We start from the raw sequence: 21,748 nt of genomic DNA, 5'->3' as shown, positions 1-21,748 counted from the left end.
TTTTTCCAAGCGACTCAGTTTCTCATCATCTCTTTCGAAGATGCTCGAGAATATCATTACGAGGGCTCATTACATGCCGGAGTTACTTGAAGATATATATGAAACATATTAAACTTGAGAACGCCCGAAAAATCAAAAATGCTAGCAGACAAAGAATCTAAATCAGATTTTTTTCTTCTGTTTAAAATGACTGGGAATGAAACTAGACTTTTTATGAGGATAGTCTTCACAGTATTCCAACATTACTTACTTTGTTTTTAGCGCAAAATCAGAAGAAAATCTCCAGTAAAAAGAAAAAGTGCCAAGTTCTCGCTTTCTGGTCGTCTTGAACATGTCTGCATTTTATACTGCTTCAGCAGGTCTGTAAGGTCTTCGAGACACAATCAAAATGGTTGCCTTATCGTGCCTCGCTTCCCTGCAAACCTCGTTTTCCTGCTTAGAACCTCATTCAGCTTCATTTTCAGGTGTCACAAACGAGGGACTGCAAAAAAATCCTCTCGTAGAACTAAAAGCACTCAAAGTGGAATCAGCAATATTCTTGATCAGCATGCCAAGGCGAGCGTCTAACTAGTAAGCTAAAATGTCTGCTCCTACCCAAAGAGGTTCACAAAAAAATATTGTTTTTGAAAGATCCTCACGGTTGAAGATCCTGGTAACGAGCTATTATGATAAGATAGTTTCCAGTGCCGTGACCGTTGTAAAGAAAATTGGCGGCCTGGTTGAGTTCTCGAATATCCAGACGAAGAGTCTTCATTCCTGTAAAACGTGGCTAAAACGCTCGTTAATGAATGTTTATCTGACATGATATGTGGATAAATGATGAGCGCCCCAGCACTCAGTCTCACAAGGAAACCAAGCTTAACTCAAGAAAGAGAGAAACTCGAGAAAGACCAGGTATATTTGGTTCAGCATGTCATAATATATTGGTTGTTTACTTTGTCGTGATTCAAGCGTGATTCATTATGATTTTGCGACAGTTTTATTCCATCTTACATTTTTACTGTTTTGTTCTTTAAAAACTGATTTTAGGATTTCTTATTCATGTGATTCAACCTAACCAGTGACAAAATGCGGCTTGGAAGCAATGTCGATGCATGTTGTATACACAGCATATTTCAATTTCATGACGAAGTGCATGCTCATACAGTTATTTTTAGTTGACGCTGCGGAGGGTTGCAGATTTGTAGTCATACGTTGCTGATGGTTAAAAAATGTGTGAATTTTCATTCATGTTTTCCCCTAAGATCAATATACAAGTATAGTAAACACTGTTGTCACATGATTGAGTTTGACATGGACTTGACACATACTATTAGTGAAACCTGTTATTATTAAATAATTAATCTTTGGCTATTTGGCTTTTCAGGTGGGGGAGCTTATTTTAAATAATAAATCAATTAGCTCACATTAAAGCAGATACAGGAGATGCACATTTTAACAACATTTCATCACCAGATACATCATACAGCCCTCTCTTAAACAGTAATGTAATTACTGCCATTTGAAAATGTGTGCTTCCCACATAATTGCCAAATTAAAAGACAGCCAGTGGTAGCCTAATGGCTTGAGTATTTCCATATTGTTTTAAAAAATACAGAACAACTTGTTAATGTGTTCCTTATTGTTTGCATTGAATACAGCAAGAAGCCATAGCAAAAGCTGTCAACAATGTTGAATCTGCTGTGAAAGAGAAGCACATTAGAAATATCCTTTTACGTACTTATGATAATTTTATCAAGATAGTCCAACAGAGAAACTAGCTAAGGCAGATAATATCATGTGACTTTTCTTTTTAATATAGATAATCATTATTTGAGTTTCTCTATTTATCTTTTTGTTTGTTCTTTCCCTCCTGTATTCTTGTTTTTAGCAATAAGATTAAGAATGTATGTGTGGAGCATTAAAAAGTGGCCCAAATTTAGAAAATCACTGTGTTAAGCATATAAATGCAGACTACTCATAGCCAAGTTATAAATATTTCCTTGAAATAAACTTGTTGTGGGGCAGAAAAAGTATGGGGTGAGGGATGAGAAGAGATTGGGACAAGATGAGGTGTTCATTTAAAGACACTCGTGCTCGTGGGGATTGTAAACAGTTGTGACCAATGATTGTTTACAACTGTTTATCATAATAATATTGTAGATAATTTTGTGGCCAGCTCATGTACAGACCAACACAAATTTGTGTCAAATTTATCACATATAAATCTTTGACTTTGTCCAAGTGCAATTATTGGAACATGGCAAGAGAAAGGAGCCTCCATTTTCTGGAACTCCTTAGGGCACATGCCCCTTCCATCACAAGTCATTATGTGTTGGAAGGCCATGCTGGTTATCCACAAACTGTTAAGAGAAGGACACCCAAATGTAAGTACTACAGGACATCGTCAGGCCACCTTAAGGTTATGTGTGCATGTTGCTGTCAGTAGCGTATTCAGTGTAATAAGAAATCTGATATCACTGCCTTTATTTATATTCATGTTTAGGTTTTATATCGATCATCTTAGGACATGCTTATTCAATGTTCAGTCTTTTAAAAAGGAGAATGAAAAACCCTGATAAGGAATTGAATTTACTGTATAGTCATTGTAAGTTATATATTTCATTGCTGTATGGTGTAATTAATGTGGTGTAATTGCCTTGAAAAGGGCTTCAGAGAAAGTTTACATCGATATGTTAATAAAGATGGTTCACAAATTTTAAGCTTCGTAATGAAATGTGAAAGGTGAGTTGATCAACAGGACTCAAACAGGGGACAAAGAAAAAATCTGAGTCCCAGAATCAATAAAGCTCTCCATGAGTTCTTGTAGCTCAGTGGATAGAGCACCTGCCTGCTGTTCAGGAGGTCATGGGTTCGATTCCTGTCAGAGACTCAGAGTTTTTTTCTTTGTCTCATGCTCATGTCATGTTGATCAATTCACCTTTCACAGAGTTAACATTCTCTCATGTGTGCCCTCTACAACCTTCCAGACTGCAACAGCAGAACTACGTGTCAGAAAAAATAATTATATTGAAGTAATACTTATAAATATTGCATTATCAGATGGCTTGTGTTTGAAGCCGATGTAACTCATGCTCTGATTGGCTAATTCTATAGCATTTCTCCCCCATACAACCCTCCAAGTTGCGACCATTTTAATCACCATGGCGACTAGAATTTTGGAGCTGGCGACTAAATTAGAACACAAGTTGCCAGCTTGGTGACTAAAATTAACGTGACTTATGCGTCAGGAACTTGAGCGGACTATCATCCGGAGCAAAAAGAAAAACTTTCTGAGCATTAAGAATTCACTTTGCAAAGTTAGTTGTTGTGGGATTTTAACCAACATGGAGACTGAATAAAATGAAATGTTACACGGTAAACAAAGATCAAGGAATTGCATTCAGTTGAGCTTGGGACGCGACGAAATTCGTTCCACTTGACTGAACTTTGGCACGTGAAAATTTTACCTGGAAGCATGAGACAACGCACACAATCCGGTCATTTGCCATCGAAAAGAAGAGGAATTTCAAAAGCTTGGAAAGCTTGACGGTGACAGGATCCACAATATATTTGAGAAACATCCAGATGTATTTGAGAAATGCATTTTGTTTCAGTGGTTACGAAAATACTTGACTTTACAGCAAACTTGATAACACAAGCACGGGGGATTCTATAAATAAAAAAAAAACTGTGATGAAAAGCGGCGTGCAGTTGTAAATAAATTTCACTTGTGTGCACGAACCTGGGTTTATTTTTAAATTGTCAAAGATTTCATCAATAAAAAATATCCGTCTTAGTGATTACCCTAAAACTTGTGAAAGTATTTTCGCGTTGAGTATTCGCGTTCCACGGTTCGCATATCACATTCAAAACGACAAACAATTTGAGCGTGAACTTTTCTGTCCATTTCAATACAGTCTTTAATTTTCAGATGAAGTTTTATATCGTTTGGTTATTCAAGCAGGAAACGAGGTTGAACATTTAAAAAAGATCATAAGCGATAAGGTAAAAATAGTGTTCACTTTATGGTCTCAGCAAGAATTTGATGCCGCCTTAATAAACATTGGAAAACTTTCCGCCATTCAGCTGCAAATGAGGCTATCTTATTGTGATCAACTCACAACACTGTTGCAATAATATAGTACTTTTTCATTGTGATCAGAAACTATTTCATTTGATCATCAATCATTCCAATAAAAGCATATTTGAATCAACATTAGGTAGTTCTTTCACTGAATGGGACTTCAATTTACTTGGTGGTTCAAGGAAAATGTTGTTAATAATACAGTTAGATAATAATAAGATTATTATTTATTATTAATTAATTATTAATTTATGCATATATTTTGGCGACTAAAATTTTGCACTGGCGACCAAACCTGAACAGTCAGTGGTCAAATGGCCACTACGGAAAAAAGTTAACTTGGAGGGTTGCCATAATGCCCATGTGCCAAAAGCAGGCCTGCAAAAACAAAGCAAAAAGCAATATAATAAACAACTTATTAACCTCAATGGTTCAGTCTTTACAGGAAAATCTCAAACTTTGGCCTTGCTGTATTGACCTTGCTATTGCTCGGTCAATACTTACACAGCAAGGTCTCAGTTTGAGATTTTCCTGTGTAGACCTCACTCTCAGTTAATAAGTAGGTAGTATTTTCACCAACTGCAAGGGGAAAGAGCATGGGTTCTTTTCAAAGGGAAGAGTTTATATAGTTTCCATCATAAATTGGCCATCTCACTAGCAACAGGAAGGGCCGTGAGAGGGTTATAGTTTCCTGTGCTGCAACCTAGTAACGACAAAGAACTATTTTTGTTTCTTTTAACAGGCTCTGAAGGAATCTCTTAAATATAAACAGATGTTAAAGGATATGAAAGAATTCTGGGTAAATTGAGACAAGCTTATAATGTAATCATATTCATATGTACAATGTAAATTTTTTGGTTTGATTTTAACCTTGGCCAGTCCAGTCTTTTATTTTCTTTTGTTCTGGTCTATTGTAATACTAGAACCACAACATTATTATATGAACAAGCATTTTTAGGCATAGTTGTTTAAGAAGTGCGTTCAAAAGTTTAGCTTGTCCTCCAAGTGTAAACTCTGGAAAGTGTCAGAGAGTAGATTTGACAAATTTTGAATAATTTGTAAATAGCAGTTGAAATTAAAAGAAATCGGGAGTATTTAGCAGCCTTCATTTTTAATGGTAACACTTCCAGATCAATCCATAAAACCACATGTACTTACATGTACATGTATACTCTGTACAGTTATATGAATCAAGAGGTAGGGTTTCTTTTGATGTTATTAACAAAGTTAAGTTATAGTTTGGTAATTAAAATAATTATATATTTTCCATGCAGAAACATTCAACCAAGGGAGGATATGGCTGGTTAATTCATACTTACCTTGCTGTACTGATAGCAAAGCTGGACTTCCATCAGAAGGTAGCAATATTTCTTCAAACGTAAGGTCTTTTGATAATTTTATTTTTGTGATGATTCCCAACCAGATCACTTCTTCCCCCCCCCCCCCCCAAAAAAAAAATTGTCTAATGTTTGTTGGCTGATAGTTGCTCCTTTACAGACTTCCGTTTTTATTCAGTTAAATTTGTTTGTTTGTTTTTTTTTTTATGATTTTAGTCACTTCTCAATTGTAAGTGATTTTTTACTAAATGATGGTTGTTCATGTTTGATTAGAAAGTAATACATGCTAGAAATTTTGATCTAATGATAATTATGCTTTAAGTTAATCAAATATGAAAATTTGATAAACTTTTTTGTAATTTAATTTTTCCTGTTTAGAATGACTCGGTTCCTGGCACGCTCCACAACAGTGATGGTGGACCACTCGTCTATTCTGGAACCGATGTTAATGATTAGTAAGTTTATTAAGGTGGCCGAACACAGTTTTTGCACGCGGTTTTGCTGATGCAATTCAGCGCGTGCACAAGAATTGCAAAAAACAAACATGCCGTCAATAGAGAGATTGTTTTATTTACTCAACACCCGCAGCATCTGTGCTATTTTTCTCTATAATTGAACGCGGTGTATTGATGGCTTTAGTCTTTCACTACAAAGATATGTTAGAAAAGGTAATGATGCAAAAAACCCAGCAATTCTCAGCTTTTTCTTTCTTACTGAAAGAACCCAGTTAAATGCAGCGCATGTGTAGTAAGTCAAAAAATTGCGATTGAATGAAAAATTGCACTCTCGGAAATATGCCTATTTCTCGAAAACCGCTCATTAGAATTTCACAAAATTTGGCATGAAAATACTTTAGGAAATAAGTAACTGGAGTATTGAAAATACTTGAACTTTAACAAAGGAAATTGTAGATATTCTAGGGAACCTTCAACAAGGGATAATTAAAGATCTCTCTGTTAAGTTATTAGCAAAATGGTGTTAACTTGTGAGAATCGTTACAAGCTTGTTGCATGCAAATTATAAAGAAAACCTAATGACTAGATTTTCTGCAAATAAACAAAACAAATTTCAAAGGCCTGTTTATATTTATTCATGTTGCCATGGCAATGGCACGTACATAAGCTTAACCATCAAAAAACTAAAGTTTGTGTTAACTTGCTTGCTGCCATTTTTGATGACCGAGGGATCAAGGGTTTTAGAGAAAAAGGTGCATGAAACACAGTTATCAAAAACTGTGTTCAGCCACCTTAAGTGAATCAAGAAGGCTTACTGTCTTGTGGTTTACAGGGTAACCCATCAAGACTTGGTTGCTGGAAATCATTTATTTATGCTTGATACTTTCATTGGAATATTTGCACCAAAGTGACTTTTCATAGGAGCTTATTGCTAATAAGTGACCTTATAAAGTACTCCCTCCAGTGCAGGGCTGTGCTCTAGAAGTGCCCGGGTGCCACAGGTGACTAACTTTTGGCCTTGGGCTACTGGAAAAACTCACTTTTTCATATTATGCTTAAGTGCAGGGCACCCAGGATTTCATGGTTAGGAACCTTTGGGCTCCTCAAAATGTTTGTAGACCACAGCCTTGCATTGTTTAAAAGGGCATTTACACAGAGTAACATTACTAGAAGAAATGCACAAATCATTTCTTATGATTGTGAGAATTATTGTGGAAACAGTTAATTTGTGTATATGGAGTACATGTACATGTACATTAAGTTAAAAAAAAAAAAATACAATTTAGCAGTGTTAACAACAAGGCACACCAGTCTTCCATTGTGTTCAGTGGCATTCAGATATGCACATGCACAATGATTTCATGTTTTCTTTTAGAACCAAAGTGCTGTTAGTAGTGTTTTGGTGTTAATGGGTGTTTTCTTGAGTGTCAGGGCTCTTTCCATAGGCTGCCCCTCCCCCTCCCCTGCCCCTTTCCCCCTCAACTGTTCTATCAGTGTGACTGGTGCCTGTTTTCCCCTTGTGGGGGTCTCATGGATTTTACCAGCCATGGGAGCTGTCTCCATTTGTCAGCTGCCTGCCAATAGTGGTACAGGCACACAACCTCCATTTTGAAAGGCAGTTGTAATATATAACTTACTTGATATTTTTGTTATTCTAGTTTTGAATTGTCAGTGGATATCTTTGATTACTTGGATACATTAGTAGATCTTGAGAAAAGAAGTGAGTTTACTTTTAATTTTATTATAAAATTAATTTTATTAGGAGTCTTCATTTAGTTAAGTCTATGATCATGGAACAGCTAGTTAAGTGACATAGTAAGAAAGATAATTATAAGATACTTTATGCTTATGCCAAACCTTGCACAAGTGCAGAACAGTGAAATTATCCCTATAAAAGTAGCAATAAATACTATTGTTAGTAGTGCCTCATTGTTGGTTATCTTATGTCTCACTGATAACATCCTTGTTAGTCTTCAGCACACTAGACAGATTCCGTGCAAATTCCCAACTCCAGGCTGTGCAGTGTAGGATTTGTCCATTCCCTGTCATAATCCAGGTAACTATTAAGTAAATGAGGGATTTCTTCAATAATTTTCCAAATAAATTATTTAAATTCACTAGTTTACAAAAAATGAAGGCAATTTTTAAATAAGTCGTTATTTAATTAATAATTACATTTCCTACGTACGTGTATTTTGATTCAGAAACAAGACAAAACGAAACTTTTCTTGACCTCCCGAGGGGAACATTAAAGTCGAGAGGAAACAAAACTCACTGTTTCCCTAGGGACTAGTTATGAAGCGTTTTGTTATACCTCCCTTATACCTCCCTTATACTCAAAAATAGAAAAAAACTGTGAAGCAATCATTTCCTTGATGCCCGCTGGCTCACACATTTGCTGTGGTTTCAAGGAGCACAACCTGATCACGTGCGAGTCAAAATTTCAAGTTGTTGTTAGGGAGTTAGTGAGTTTTGACCCAAGACACGCAACATGTCCTCCTCCAATCGGAAAATGTATTTGAGTTGAGAGGTGAAACAATAAGGTTTTTAACATCAAGTTTAAGATGCAATGCATGTACTGTCTGTATTGTACATAACATCTATGCCATTATGAACTTAACAAATAGATTCCATGTTGCCATGTGTCCATTCAGTAATAGATCACAGATGACGTCAAAATGTGGTAAGAACAAAAAAGTGTCACACAAGGTGTTAGCCGAGTGTGTCACTGATGTTCTTACCACATTTTGACGTCTTCTGTGATCTATTACTGAATGGACACATGGCAACATGGAATCTGTTTGTTTTATATAATAATGAAACAAAGTACTACAGACAAAGCTTTTTTATTTCAAAATCTTTCAACATAACTCGAAAGCTGGCCTTTGCCCACTTTGGCAAACACGAAAAAAGCCATTTGACATAATCTATTGTCTATACAAAATGAAGCAATCTCATTGGCTGCTATGCGTAGCAAAGAATTGTGATTGGTCCAGGAAAATCACACCACTGTCAAATTTGACTCGCACGTTACTTCTCGTGGAATGAAAGCTTACAGCGAAAGCAGAATTGAACTGCGAAATCTACAAATCTTAAAGAAAATGCAGGAAAAGTCAAGTCAGTTTTTGTCATCAGAGCAGCCCTGTGAACCGGAAAGGTTCAGGAGTTGAAAAATACATTCGGAAAACTTGTGGTTGCGGTCAGTCTGGAGGCCATTCGATTCGAGTTTTGAATGAAAAGAGCGTTAATGACGGTGGAAATTTGTGTCCTCTGTAGTTGGTGATTCTCAAATCAGTTTGAAATAGTGTCGGAGATACCTTTTAGCTGCGACGCAGTTAGCCGTGAGCTGTAGTGAGCTATACTTTGCTCGCTGCTGTGTCCTGAAACGGACTGGAACATTCGCATCGGAAACTAAGGTTATGTGTTTATTTTAACTGATTTTAAGAAGTGATGTTTTGATGTGTCATTCCTGACATCAATCAGTGTTTCGACAACATTGTTATTTTGAGACTGATAAAAGTTGAATTTTTTAAATAAATTAATCTCATAAACATTTTGTTTCTTTGGTTTGTTAAATGCAAGGTAAGCAGCAATGGCTGTCGGCTTACCAAGACCAATTTTGTGCTTGGGTTAGCCTCGCTCCACTGCCGACTGATACTGCTCAAGTGTTTTTTCTGAGTCATTTTCTTAAAAAAAAAAAAGGCTTTTTCTTTCTTCTTCCTGCTTCTCGTATCTGTTGAATGCCTCGACAAGACTTTTTTTGTACCTTATCTTTTGCACAGTCACGTAAAATATTATCTAAATTCTCAAAACTTTCCGCCATTTTAAAACACAGAAGAAACAACTTTGTAATGATGATGTCAATCGCGCGTCTGTCCTCTAATAGATCATAGGTGAGAACCAATCAAAATGGGAGAATAACTTGGGTTATTATATAATTAAGGATAGTTCATACAGTAATATAGTTTCTTCTTGAAAAATATATTAGGCAGTAAAATAATATATCATATGGCAATCATTTTTCATGTAGACAAATGTGAGTTGTGTAACTCTAATTAAAGTGGCTCCCAATAGTTTCCAGCATTTTTTCAGCGCTTTGATGAATCAATGAAAGCTCTCTTTTGAGTGTATAATATTAATTTAGTATCCAGCAAATGGCCAATCATTCATGAACACGTAATGGTTGCCATAGCAACCACATTATTTATTAGAGACACCCTTTATTCCCTAAAGTACAATGTATGATCATCATGTTCACCGGTCCACCAGTGATTCTGTTTTTGTTTGAAGCCACAATTGTAGAATTAACTGAAGAAGAGATTCATTAAAGTAGGATGATCCATCAGTGGAGAAATATTGAAAAAATTCTTGAGCCTTATTACATTATGATGACCAGAAAAATAAAGCCTTTTCTTCTCCTGTGTGCTAACTTCAGGAATGCAGCGGCCTTTATGACCTTGTGGTGGACTTAATGTATAAATTACATGCAAGTAAGTAGAGGAGGTTCATTTTAACTGTTGGTAACTTGTTCACTACATGTACATGTATGTACAGATGTTATTTTACAGCATCAGTTACCTTGCTCTGTGTGAAAAAGGCTACAAAATGAGCTAAATAGACCTTGCAAGCATTCTGTGTCTATGGTTCTTAATTTAATACTTTAAAGTGCCACTAACCCCCCCAAAATTTTTTCCTTTATTAAAATCTACTAGTTTCCCTGATTACATCAGCGAAAAAATTATCTTGATAGAATCCTTGCATTTCTACAGGCATTTAAACATGTAATTTCTATGTTCATGACTGCGCAAAGTGGGATCTGGGTCAGGCTACTAGTGACATCACTTCGGGAACTGGGCTAAAACACTCAAGAGACTTTGACTGAACTTTGAGGGTAGTCAAAACGTTTTCAGGTTATTTGTGAATTGTATTTTATCAAAGCTGGACAAGAACTTTAAGTGAAAAAACTGTATCATCTAGCATTACAATTCGGAGTCTAGCTATGATTTGGACGGATGCGAAGTACATATTTTTTCCATTTCGAAGTGTGGGTCGCCAGTTGAGATCGCCGCATTGTATAATGATATTTAGGCCGGGATCGACAATTTGCCAGTCCATTTGGGTTATAAAGGTACAAACAATGACGGAAGAGTTAGCTTACAGCTCTTAAAGAGTTATAAAGATGTCAATGAACACAAAGAGTTGGTAATTTGACTTTACGTAACATGCAAATTTCAGCGTGTCAAATATTAATTTCCCCCGAAATACAAGTTAAAATGCGATGCAGTCGTACTCCACTCCTGCCTACTTCTCCAGATCAATGATTGAAAATAGTTTTAACATAAGAGATAAGCAGAGATATCGGCAAACAATATTCGAAGGTGAGGTAACTTGTCAACCGACCGTAGTATATGCATATTCAATTACTGTGTACGAACACAAGCAACGCAAATTTGCATATTCCGTACTAGTGAAATCATGGAAAATCCTTTGACAAGATCTTGAAAAGATGTTCAGTATACTGTCAGTTAAATATATACATTTCTACTTCACTGTTATTTTGAATGAAATGTCCATTTTACGCACGCTAATAACCTGGGAGTCCTCAACTTATTAGTTTGCATTTTGGTTGACTGACAAGTGCATTCTTCTTTCAGCATAAATGCTTGATCCACTCTAATTTTGTAATCTAGATGTATTTCGTTCCTCAAAGACGAAGCTCAAAGAACAAAACAATTCTGTATTCGGAATGGCCATTGAGAAACACGGCCAGATTACAGGCGACCCCCGGCATGCGTGTGTTTTTATTAAAATCCACAAATACATAGCTAGTTCACCAGTTCAAAACCTCAACAATCTTCTTAGGCTTGATTACCAGCCGCTGTTCGGGAAACTCACAGCTGGATTCATAGACTTGGCTTTGTTAATTTCAACCAATAAGAAATCTGCCTGCCTGAATTGAGCAGGCTGCATAAATTAGCTTTCTCGCAGTAGTAAAGAAGTTGTGCGATATGAAGTGCGATTGCATTGGTGGGACATTTAACCAAATACCGTCAACTGATGAAATCTTGCCTGATCTAAACCATATTGGCATATACAACACGCAAAATAGTCAACAGACTTATGCGTTAGAATCTATATTTGAATCATGTGGTGCCAGAATGTCAGATAACGAACAAAGTCAACAAAGAGAGGGATAAATGCACACATCGATCTCAAGAAACTAAACACTCGTCAACTTTATGTGTACAGTAGTCTTCTTGAAGGGAAGCGACACCAGTCTCTGGCAAAGCCAGACAAAATTAAATTTTTAAATGAGCCAAAGCAAACCGAACGTTAACCAGCAAAACATAAACATGGTGTCAACACCATGCACACCATACAACATACCATGGAGTGACCTTTGACATGACAGTTGCTACACCATAGTCAAACAGCTCTATTAGCTCTGCTCTACTTTTTTTTAAAAAAAAAATACTCTTCTATAGAACCAGTATGCAATGCCCTTCCGCAACGATAATGTGAAATAAAACAGGTTGGAGGGCCAAAATTAAAAGAAAAAGTGGCAAAAACGCCACAAATTTTATGAGCCATAGGCGTCATGTGGGCCTGCCTATGATTGTCATCAAATGACATTTCCGGCCACCTGAAGTGCCGCAAGAATTAAATTATGAATTTACGTCACAGACATGCTTTGCCGCTCACGCGTCCAGCCGTCTCTTCTCAGGGAGGAACGTGCACCGGACTCGAGAAAGCGGCGGAAATTGAGCCTACAATCTTCTCTGCATCGTTGTAGAACGTAGGTTTAGTTTACTATTCATTTAGACAAGTCTCTATTTCAAAACATGATGCGTTTAATTTACCGTGTAATTTCGTCACCTATAGTTTCATCTGGGACTCGGAGGATCATTTGCGCTCGAAATAGTCAGATGGCTTCCGGCTTGTCCCAAATTCATGTCTTATGCGGTACCTTGACAATTTCAAGCTTTCCACTACAGATAGAGAAGAATATACAGGCCATGAAAATCTCTAGGTTTTTACAATAGCGGCGAACCCAATATCGAAGAAATCCTCAATGGCTCCCCAGCTTTAGCTTCGCACAGATCAGCCCACTACCTTGGTCTTTTTCTCGTTTCTGGTAGAGTTTCATCAAGATAGAGGTATTGAATGAAGAGGAATACTCTATTCCACGCATCCTGTATTGCTACAGCCTCCAACAACATATCTTCCTTGCATTCTGCAACGATTTTGACACACACTATTGCATGTTTGCATACATTCTTCTCAGAAACAAAACATTGTTATTTCCGAAGTGATGTCAAAAGCCAACTCGTCCCATTCTCCGCTATTCTTCGGTCGTGAACATGAAAAAGGGCAAATTTACAAACTTAAAAAATTCATAGAAAATTAACAAAAATAGTTACAACGATAATTTTTCGCAGTGGTGATCAGGAGAAAAAGGAAATTTATATGAGCAAAAAAAATTTTTAGGGCTAGTGGCCCTTTAATTTAAATTAGTGTTACCTTTTATGTAAGGCATTGATGTTTTTGTGGTTGAATTTTTCCTCTTGCTCTTTTCTCTCCACTCACTACCTTTATTCCTGAAAATTACTTTCCAATTGGTAGCCTGAGAGATTTAAAATTGTCAACCAGAGAGTACCTGGTTACCCACTAGATAACCAGACAGGTTGAGGCAAGATCCAAAACATTTCCTAGGGAAGCATGGGCCTGTTCCCCTTTAGAAGCCTTCACCTTTGGCACATGTTGTTTTGGAAATCGATCACCATTAATTTTTTTATCCGTGTAGAATCCATGCCTGCTGAAGGTTAATGATATCCCCAACCATGGGAGTAGTAAATAATCCAATTCATTTCATATCGGATGTCAGCTTGAACCCGTGCTGATGAAGAACAGTGCTTTTTATTGTCTAGTAACAAGAAATACAAAGTTAGACTTACATGTAACCTAGCCTACTGTCATAGAAATCTTAATTATTTAGAACAACTGTTATGACTATTGGTGATCATTATGTATTTAGGTTTGCCAGCAGACACACTGAACGGACACAGAGAGAGGTTTTATTCCCACTTTGCTGAGTATGTAAAACTTTTGCAACGTTTTTGTAATTTTTTAACGGAATATTTTATCTCCAAATTCCCACAATTTGATTTTCTCACATACCAATAACGTACCTCACTTACATAATGTACAATAACTTATTCTGCAGTTTTTTTTTGTTCCAGGGATGTACTTGTGCAGTTATTTTATTTAGCATTATGATTTACAGAGAGCTTGCCAATTTATCTCAAATTGTAAACTGTTAATATGAATGAATTGGTAAAAGTTCAATTGAGGCCTTACACTACTGTAAAACGATATTAAAATCTTTTAGAACATCCAAGCTTTCACCAATCTACGGCATCATCAGGGATAAGAAAAAATATTCCACGTAAGGCTTATATACAGATGTAAAGTAAAAATGTGTGAAAAGCGAAAGAATGTGGGGGGGTAAAATGCATGAGATAAATAAGATACAAATATGAATAAAAACGAATGATATGATCTAATGAGCGAGTGTCAAAGTACAAAGAGTCTCTAGATATGTTAAAGTAATTATTAGAATGGTTCTGGGAGTGCTTAGTTTTGTCTATAGTGCTTTCAGGATACCTGTTAAGATGGAGGACATCGTCAAACATGTTTTGATGCTTTGTGGCTGTCGTTTTTGTAGAGCATTTATCGTCGATATGTTTCCGTTCATTACGAACAAAGTTGATCTTTGACTTTTCCGGTATTGCTGATTGGTGGTGAACAAAGAGTGGTTTCTTTGCTATTTTTTTGTAAAATTCAAAGGAGCTTTTGCCGTCTTTGGAGATGGTGACATTGAAATCAAGTAGTGATAGTGAGAGGCCATTTGGTGTTATTTCTGGTTTCTCAATTTCAAACTTTAATTTGGGGTGCAGATTGTTCATTGTATAGTGGAATTGGTCTGCCATTTCCTTGCCAGTTGTCTGGAGGTAAATGTCGTCAACGTATCTCCTGTAGGGGCTTATAGATAAGTGTGAAGAGAGGGCGATGGTTTCCAGTCTGTCCATGAATAGGATGCACTCCCAGAACTAGAACAACTAAGCTCTCCCAGAACCATCGGAAAGACCCGTGACCTCTCAACACAGAATGGTCGTACCTAAAGATCCCATATCTCTCCGAATGTCTCAACTACAGGATCACCAACATTTTCTGAAAAGAGGGTATACCAGTACGGGTCGCGCATAAGTCATACACCCTCAGACGAGCTCTCTCTCAGAACAAGACGGAACGGACATGCATGAGGACCAACTGCCCTATCTCCAGCACCAAATTATGCTTATTATGCAACACTGTTTACCAAATCACGTGTAACAACTGCAACCAATACTTCATCGGGAGCACTACAGGCTTTATCCACGATCGTGTAAGAGAACACCTGAACAATGACAACTCCTCCATGAAGAAACACATTTTAAAGTGCCAAAACAAAGTCCACAAAGGCATCGAAATCAAGACCATTGTACTAGAAAACGACCCCGCAAATCTACGACTGTTCGAAGCGTTTTACATACGGAACTACAAACCTGCCCTCAACTCACGAGAGGAATGCAGTGAATTCATGGACCTTTTATTCTAATAATTCAACATATCTAGAGACTCTTTGTACTTTGACACTTACTCATTAGATCATATCATTTGTTTTTATTTATATTTGTATCTTATTTATCTCATGCATTTTACCCCCACATTCTTTCGCTTTTCACATGTTTTTACTTTACATCTGTATATAAGCCTTACGCGGAATATTTTTTCTTAGCCCTGATGATGCCGTAGATAGTCAAAAGCTTGGATTTTTTAAAAGATTTTAATATCATTTTACAGTAGTGTGAGGCCTCAATTGAACTTTTACCAATTCATTCAAAATGCTACTGAAGGACAACATCAAACGATTATTGTTAATATGAAGATGAGAGCATGACCTTTATGATATTCAGACTTTAGAGTGTAAACTAATAACGGAAGGAAATTGCAAAAATGAAATTCAAAGTGATTGTAGAAAATAACATACTAGAGATAACACTTCCGAACATTTCCAAAGTAAAAAGGTAAGGTAAAGTCTGCATGCGAGCTAAGTGGCCCATCAGGCCGGAGCTTATCCCGGTTTCTGTAGCATGAAGCGACTAGGAGAATTTCTACTCCCCCCTGGATGGGATGCTAGTCCATTGCAGGGTTACCCCCAGCATTAAGTTCGCCGGTACCCATTTATACACCTGGGTGGAGAGAGGCACTGTGAGAGTAAAGTGTCTTGCCCAAGAACACAACACAATGTCCCCGGCCAGGGCTCGAACCCGGACCGCTCGATCTGGAGACGAGCACACTAACCATGAGGCCACCGCACCTCCCTCACAAATCCAATGATTTGTCTATGTTGTCAAACGTGTAAATCTTTGTTTGGAAGATAATTAAAAGTATGCTGTGGCAATTTAACTATGCATATGCAATTTATGTGTGTGTGTATTTTGCGTATACATGTATGTCCATACGTATATATATGCACACGTCTCTTTGTTATGCTTTCCCATAAGTTTCTTTATATAAAGCATTGGTGACCAAACAAAAATGAAATGGAATGAAAAAGTGCCAGGCTTCAACACAAAATTTAGCCTGTGATTCATCTTCAAATTAAAACTGTCAATGATACTTTTGTCTTCTTTTAAGTGGATCTGTACCTTGCACCAGTTGTTGCTTCCATCTCTGTATTAAGTTTAACTTATTTTACTGTTCTCGATATATTATTAGAACTGTGTTGCAAGTTCATGTTTTTGTTGTATTTTTTACTTCCAGACTAAAGAAGTTCTTTTTTGATGCTGGAAACATGGCTTATGTAAAAGCTTTAGTCCATGTACCTGTTCTACCCCAGGTATGGAGCAGTATATTAAGTGCTCTGATTTTTCCGGGGAAGGAAGGTTGCTTTGAGATTTACATTTTGGATGATATTCAGTCTTGTGGAGATACATTTGAACCCCATTGATACATATAGCATATCATATTACCAGGCATGTAGACATTATATTGCATAGTATTGCAGTATTTTTTATGACTCTTAACATAAAGTCTTACAATAGACCTTTTCCGCATTCCACTTCAGCGCATTCGAACAGTAGCTCCAGAGCGAGGTTGAGGTGGACATTTTCACACATTCGCTGTATTTTTGTCCACCCTGACCTCAACTCGTCGCCATTGTTTGAATGCAGGAAAGGTCTATTACAAACTTTATGTCTTATAAACAGTCAAACCTCTGGTGGTAACCACCTCTCATAAGCGACCACCTCTCCTCAGTGATCAGTTTTCCAAAATACCCCGCATTTCCAAGCCAAATCACTATATTTGGAACCTCTTGTAAGCAACCACCTCTCGTAAGTGGCCGTGACCACTTTTAGAACCAAAAGTTTGAAATTTTCTTTTATTTTTAACCTCTTGCAAGTGACCACTTGACAGATAATAGAATGTAAATTGGATAATAAGGTGTTGTAACATTATCATATTCCTGGGTAGTACAAGCGACACAAATTTTTCATTGATAAGTACCGTATTTTTTGTCGAAATTCACTTTCCTCACGAATAAAACTTATAAAACATGGGGTGAGCCTCTGCAGTTACCATATGCTAATGAGGCAAAATTTTGACCCAATATGGTCTAAGCTCTCATAAGTGACCACCTCTCGTAAGCGACCTCCTAGGCTAGACATTTTGGGTGGTCGCTTTCAGGAGGTTCGACTATATTATCATTATCTGGCAACCATTTCTTTTTGTAAACCTTGACTTTGAACCTTTTTGGTTGCTTTCATGTTGTCAGAAGGAAAAGAGGACTTTATGGATAACCTCTTGAACTGGTTTCACAGAGTACAAACACAGTGAGATATCTGTGCTTCTTTTCCATGCTATTTGTACTCTAGGGCATCGAATTGGACATAATACCTCACAGGGTCTAGAGAAACAACATCAATTTCTATAAATATCTGTAGGGTTTGAGAATGGCATCACTTAATACATATTTCATTGATTTCTTACTTTTTGAATGATTGCTAATAAAACTATAATTGCTGCTAACACAGAATCCTCCATCCTTCACATTATCTGAGCCCAAGCCAGCTTTGTTAAGATCTACAAGTGATGAGGGTCCTTTGCGTAAGCTAGCACCAACTGAAGACTTTAAGCGTCAGAGCTTGATGGAGCCACTTACTGTTCCCCTAACAGAACCATTGCTTCAAACAACTCCTCAGGTACAACAGTGTACAATGTCTAGCTTAGTTTACAACTCAGCCGTCAATGAATGTCGAGAATGTTGTGTTTGTAGCCAGTCAAAGTTGACTTTGACAGTGCTTATAAATTGTCAAGAAACCACGGTAAAGTCTACGTACATGTTTGAACCAAGTGGCGCATCAGGTTTCAGTAGCATGAGGTGACTAGGAATATTTCTAAACCTCCCTGGATGGGATGCTAAGTCCATCTCAGGGTTACATCCCAGCATTAAACTCACCAGTGTCCATCTAAACACCTGGGTGGAGCAAGACATGGTGATTCAGAGTAAATTGCCTTGCCCAAGAACACAACGCATTGTCCCCATGCCCAGAGCTCGAACCCAGACCACTGGATATGGAGGCAAGTGCACTAACCATGAGGCCACCATGCCTTGACTAAACAGCATGGTACTGGAACACAATTAGTGATGGCACTTTACAGAAGACACTTTTCTGTGAGAAATAAATGAAGCAGTAGACGTCTCCATGCAGGCTTATTACACACCAGTATTGCTTATCTCAGGAAAAGAAATAGATAAAGAAATAGTCACACATATTATGCATCATAGTTTTATTATGTTGTAAATTGTTTTATAGACTCCAGAGGCCGACATTTTAGGGATCAACTCTACAGATGAACCTATACCTGATAACAGGTTTGTATTTCCAGCATTCATTGTATTTGAGTTCTTCTAGTATAAATGGCAATTTTGCTCGTAAAATAGAGTTAACAACTTGATGTGCATGCAATATTTTAGTCATGTAATTATGGCAGCTCAGTCAGTGGGTTACCTTTAGTGGTTGTAAACACCTGAACTCTATCACCCAAGAGACAATGTCTTACTGTTGTAGAGAACTGCTTTAATAATAATTATTGTTGTGTTAGACAATGAACTGCTTAACTTGCAAGCCATGCGAAGAATTTAGAATGCGGTAATCGCTTGCTGTAATTGATACAAAGTTATTTCTTATCATACTTTTATCCATGGTTGTGGTTGCTTTCACAAACCTCAAAAAAAGAATGTGCTGTTACATCGTGTAACTGATTATTACAACTTATGCCTTATCATGCACGTTTGCATGTACGCATTTTATACAGCACCTTTGTTGATATGTGTTCAACACTACAGTATCCTTGCTCACTGTAATCTGCCTTTTTTTCCACCTCACCCTTAGCTTATTCAATAAAGCTGGACTACAGGTCTGGGTGCACACTTGCTTGTTAGCTTTGCATGTAGCAAAGACCCTGACCCCACCTTAGCCTTACTGACTAGCTGGGTGTGGTACGTTCCACTCTCATTGGCTCATCCCTTTTAGTTTACAGGCTATCACCAGGTGTAGCATGCACTACACTTGTTGGCTCATCCATTACTCGTGGGGTGTGCTGCTGCCACCCCGCAGGGTGTATTGCTTCCACGCTATTTATCCCAGGGAGCACCCAACAACCTTAGTCCCATTTACTGCCAAATGTTGTGTGGTGTTTTTTTGTGTATTTATTTAACAAGCGGCAAATATTTGTTAATTATTTCAGTTACGAGTGTAAGTACATTGTACATGTAAAAATAATTAAGAGTAAACTTATAAAAACTACTGTTTCTAATTCAATTCTACACGATAAATAAATTATGTTGACTGTGGCTTTCATTGTCTAGGGACCTAATAATCTATCAGCTGCGAGCGGAAATTGCTGAACTAAAGCTGGCCTTAGAACGTCAAAAAAATGATGTGAGTGGTTTTCGTTTGGGAGTGGTTTAATGTAGAACAGCATTAGAAATTATATCAGTAGTGTTTCAGATACTTACATTTAGACAAGTTTGATGCAGTTCAAAATTATTTTGTCACTGAATTCAGATCTGTTTTCTGGCTTGGTTCAAAGTCATGTGTGAGGCTGCTTTCTTTAGAAATGTTTTGTTTGCTGCATTTAGGATCATTGTAATGTGCCAGTGGGTTCTGGGTTCTTTGTTGATTAATCTTTGCTGAGACCAGGCAAAATTTGATTTAATTTGTTACTCTCACTGATTAATAAATTTGCTATCATTTCCTTTCCTTTCAATTCCTTTCCTCTGTGAGGATATTAAGCAAAGTTAACTAGATCTGTATTTTGTTAAACCCACAAAAGCAAATTGGAAATATTAAAGGTAATTCTGCTTTATGCACTCCTAGGCAAAGGCTATTGAGGACTCTCTACGTTCAGAAATAGGGAGGGTAAGTTTGGTAATGATTCAAAACTGAATTTATTTTTACAGGGTATTTTAGAAAATACAGTACCGGTATTAAAATTTATGTAACTGCTTTTTAAGGTGAGGTATGTTTAATTTCTTTTACTAGCTCACAGAAGAACTGAATGAGTACAAGACGATTGCAGAAAAAGCCTGTGAGGTACTGAATTATCTTTCTAAAATATTATAAAGTTGCTGTAGAAACAGTCAGTAAAAGTATCCAGAATTTTTGGATTCTTACAAGAACTGATTATGATGAAATCACTATAAGATTTATGTTGGGGAAAAACACAATTTCATAAAGTTATCGTCAGATGCCTGTAGGTGAGGTGTAATAATTTGTTATTTTAATAGGCCTTTTTCAACTTAATTCTTGTTGCAATCACATTTGTTGCAATTTTTGTTACATTTTTATTCAACATTACTGAACTTGTGAAAACCAATCACAGTAAGGAGGTAAAGAGGGTAAAGTAGACATGAAGGGACTAAATGCATATGTATTTCTACTCCCCCCCCCCCCCCCCACCCCGCCCCCCACCCCCAAATGAGATGCTAAAGCATCACAGAGTTACCCCGAGGAATTAAATCTGCTGGCACTCCTTTATACACCTGGGTGGAGAGGGGTACTTTGACAGTAAAGTGTCTTGTCCAAGAACACAATGCAATGACTTCAGCCAGGGCTCAAACCCAGAGGACTTGATCCAGAGTCAGCTTACTGTCCATTAGGTAAACACATCCCACAAGGAAATCAAAGCAAAGCTGTCGTTTGTTTAACCAATCGGCAGGTGAAAATCAAATTTGAATTTGGCTTACACAGCTTTTCCACTCCTGCATATGTACCAGTTCCATTTTTCCCTTCAAAGTTCTGATTCATTTGTAGTTACATCAAAAGGGTTTAAGAAAACTGGTTTAACAGAATAATTGCCATGGCACATTTTGCTTTTACTTTGATCATAAGATACATTTATTGTTTCAGGAGAATGTTTTGTTAAGGAAAGACCTTGAGAGTAAAGAGGATGACAAGAAAGGTAATGTGGATATCCCCCCTGATACATGTGGCACCATTTTCACTGGACAAAGTTATTGACATTCCATTGGCCTCTTTCTATTGGCTTTCTTTCTGTTTGATGCGGCCAATCAAACCCTAAGTTCTCTAAGTGTGGAACAGCAGTTAATTTATGATAATTTTTATCTATATTATTTTATATGTTATGTTTCCCTTGGTGGTCATCATAGGTCACCTTGTATATTTGGATTATGCGTTTGTTCATCAGTTGGCAAAAATTGGTACCCAGTAGAATTGCCCTAAGACAGAGCCAATAGATTCTCTGTTCTAGACATAATCTTG

General features: G+C 37.2%; 1 protein-coding gene across 1 annotated transcript in view; it reads left to right on the top strand.

The window, feature by feature from the left end:
* The first annotated feature begins 689 nt into the window (after positions 1-689).
* The window catches only part of LOC110058914 (huntingtin-interacting protein 1-like), a 41,177-nt gene continuing 20,118 nt past the window's right edge, over positions 690-21,748 (top strand). The window contains exons 1-17 of the mRNA XM_089280337.1: positions 690-894; positions 1,641-1,704; positions 2,224-2,366; positions 4,809-4,865; positions 5,341-5,424; positions 5,782-5,858; positions 7,517-7,578; positions 7,829-7,914; positions 10,294-10,348; positions 13,894-13,951; positions 16,725-16,800; positions 17,996-18,163; positions 18,779-18,837; positions 19,834-19,906; positions 20,345-20,386; positions 20,510-20,560; positions 21,377-21,428. Of these exons, the coding sequence (XP_089136463.1) occupies positions 817-894; positions 1,641-1,704; positions 2,224-2,366; positions 4,809-4,865; positions 5,341-5,424; positions 5,782-5,858; positions 7,517-7,578; positions 7,829-7,914; positions 10,294-10,348; positions 13,894-13,951; positions 16,725-16,800; positions 17,996-18,163; positions 18,779-18,837; positions 19,834-19,906; positions 20,345-20,386; positions 20,510-20,560; positions 21,377-21,428 (1,285 nt within the window). The 5' untranslated portion in view covers positions 690-816. The remainder of the gene's footprint in view (positions 895-1,640; positions 1,705-2,223; positions 2,367-4,808; positions 4,866-5,340; positions 5,425-5,781; positions 5,859-7,516; positions 7,579-7,828; positions 7,915-10,293; positions 10,349-13,893; positions 13,952-16,724; positions 16,801-17,995; positions 18,164-18,778; positions 18,838-19,833; positions 19,907-20,344; positions 20,387-20,509; positions 20,561-21,376; positions 21,429-21,748) is intronic.

Source organism: Orbicella faveolata, unplaced genomic scaffold, assembly GCF_042242905.1.
Source record: "Orbicella faveolata isolate gen_17 unplaced genomic scaffold, um_ofav_v1 contig_47, whole genome shotgun sequence".
Taxonomy (NCBI): Eukaryota; Metazoa; Cnidaria; class Anthozoa; order Scleractinia; family Merulinidae; genus Orbicella; species Orbicella faveolata.
Note: the sequence above shows the minus strand (reverse complement) of the source record. Positions and strands in the feature narration are given on the sequence as shown.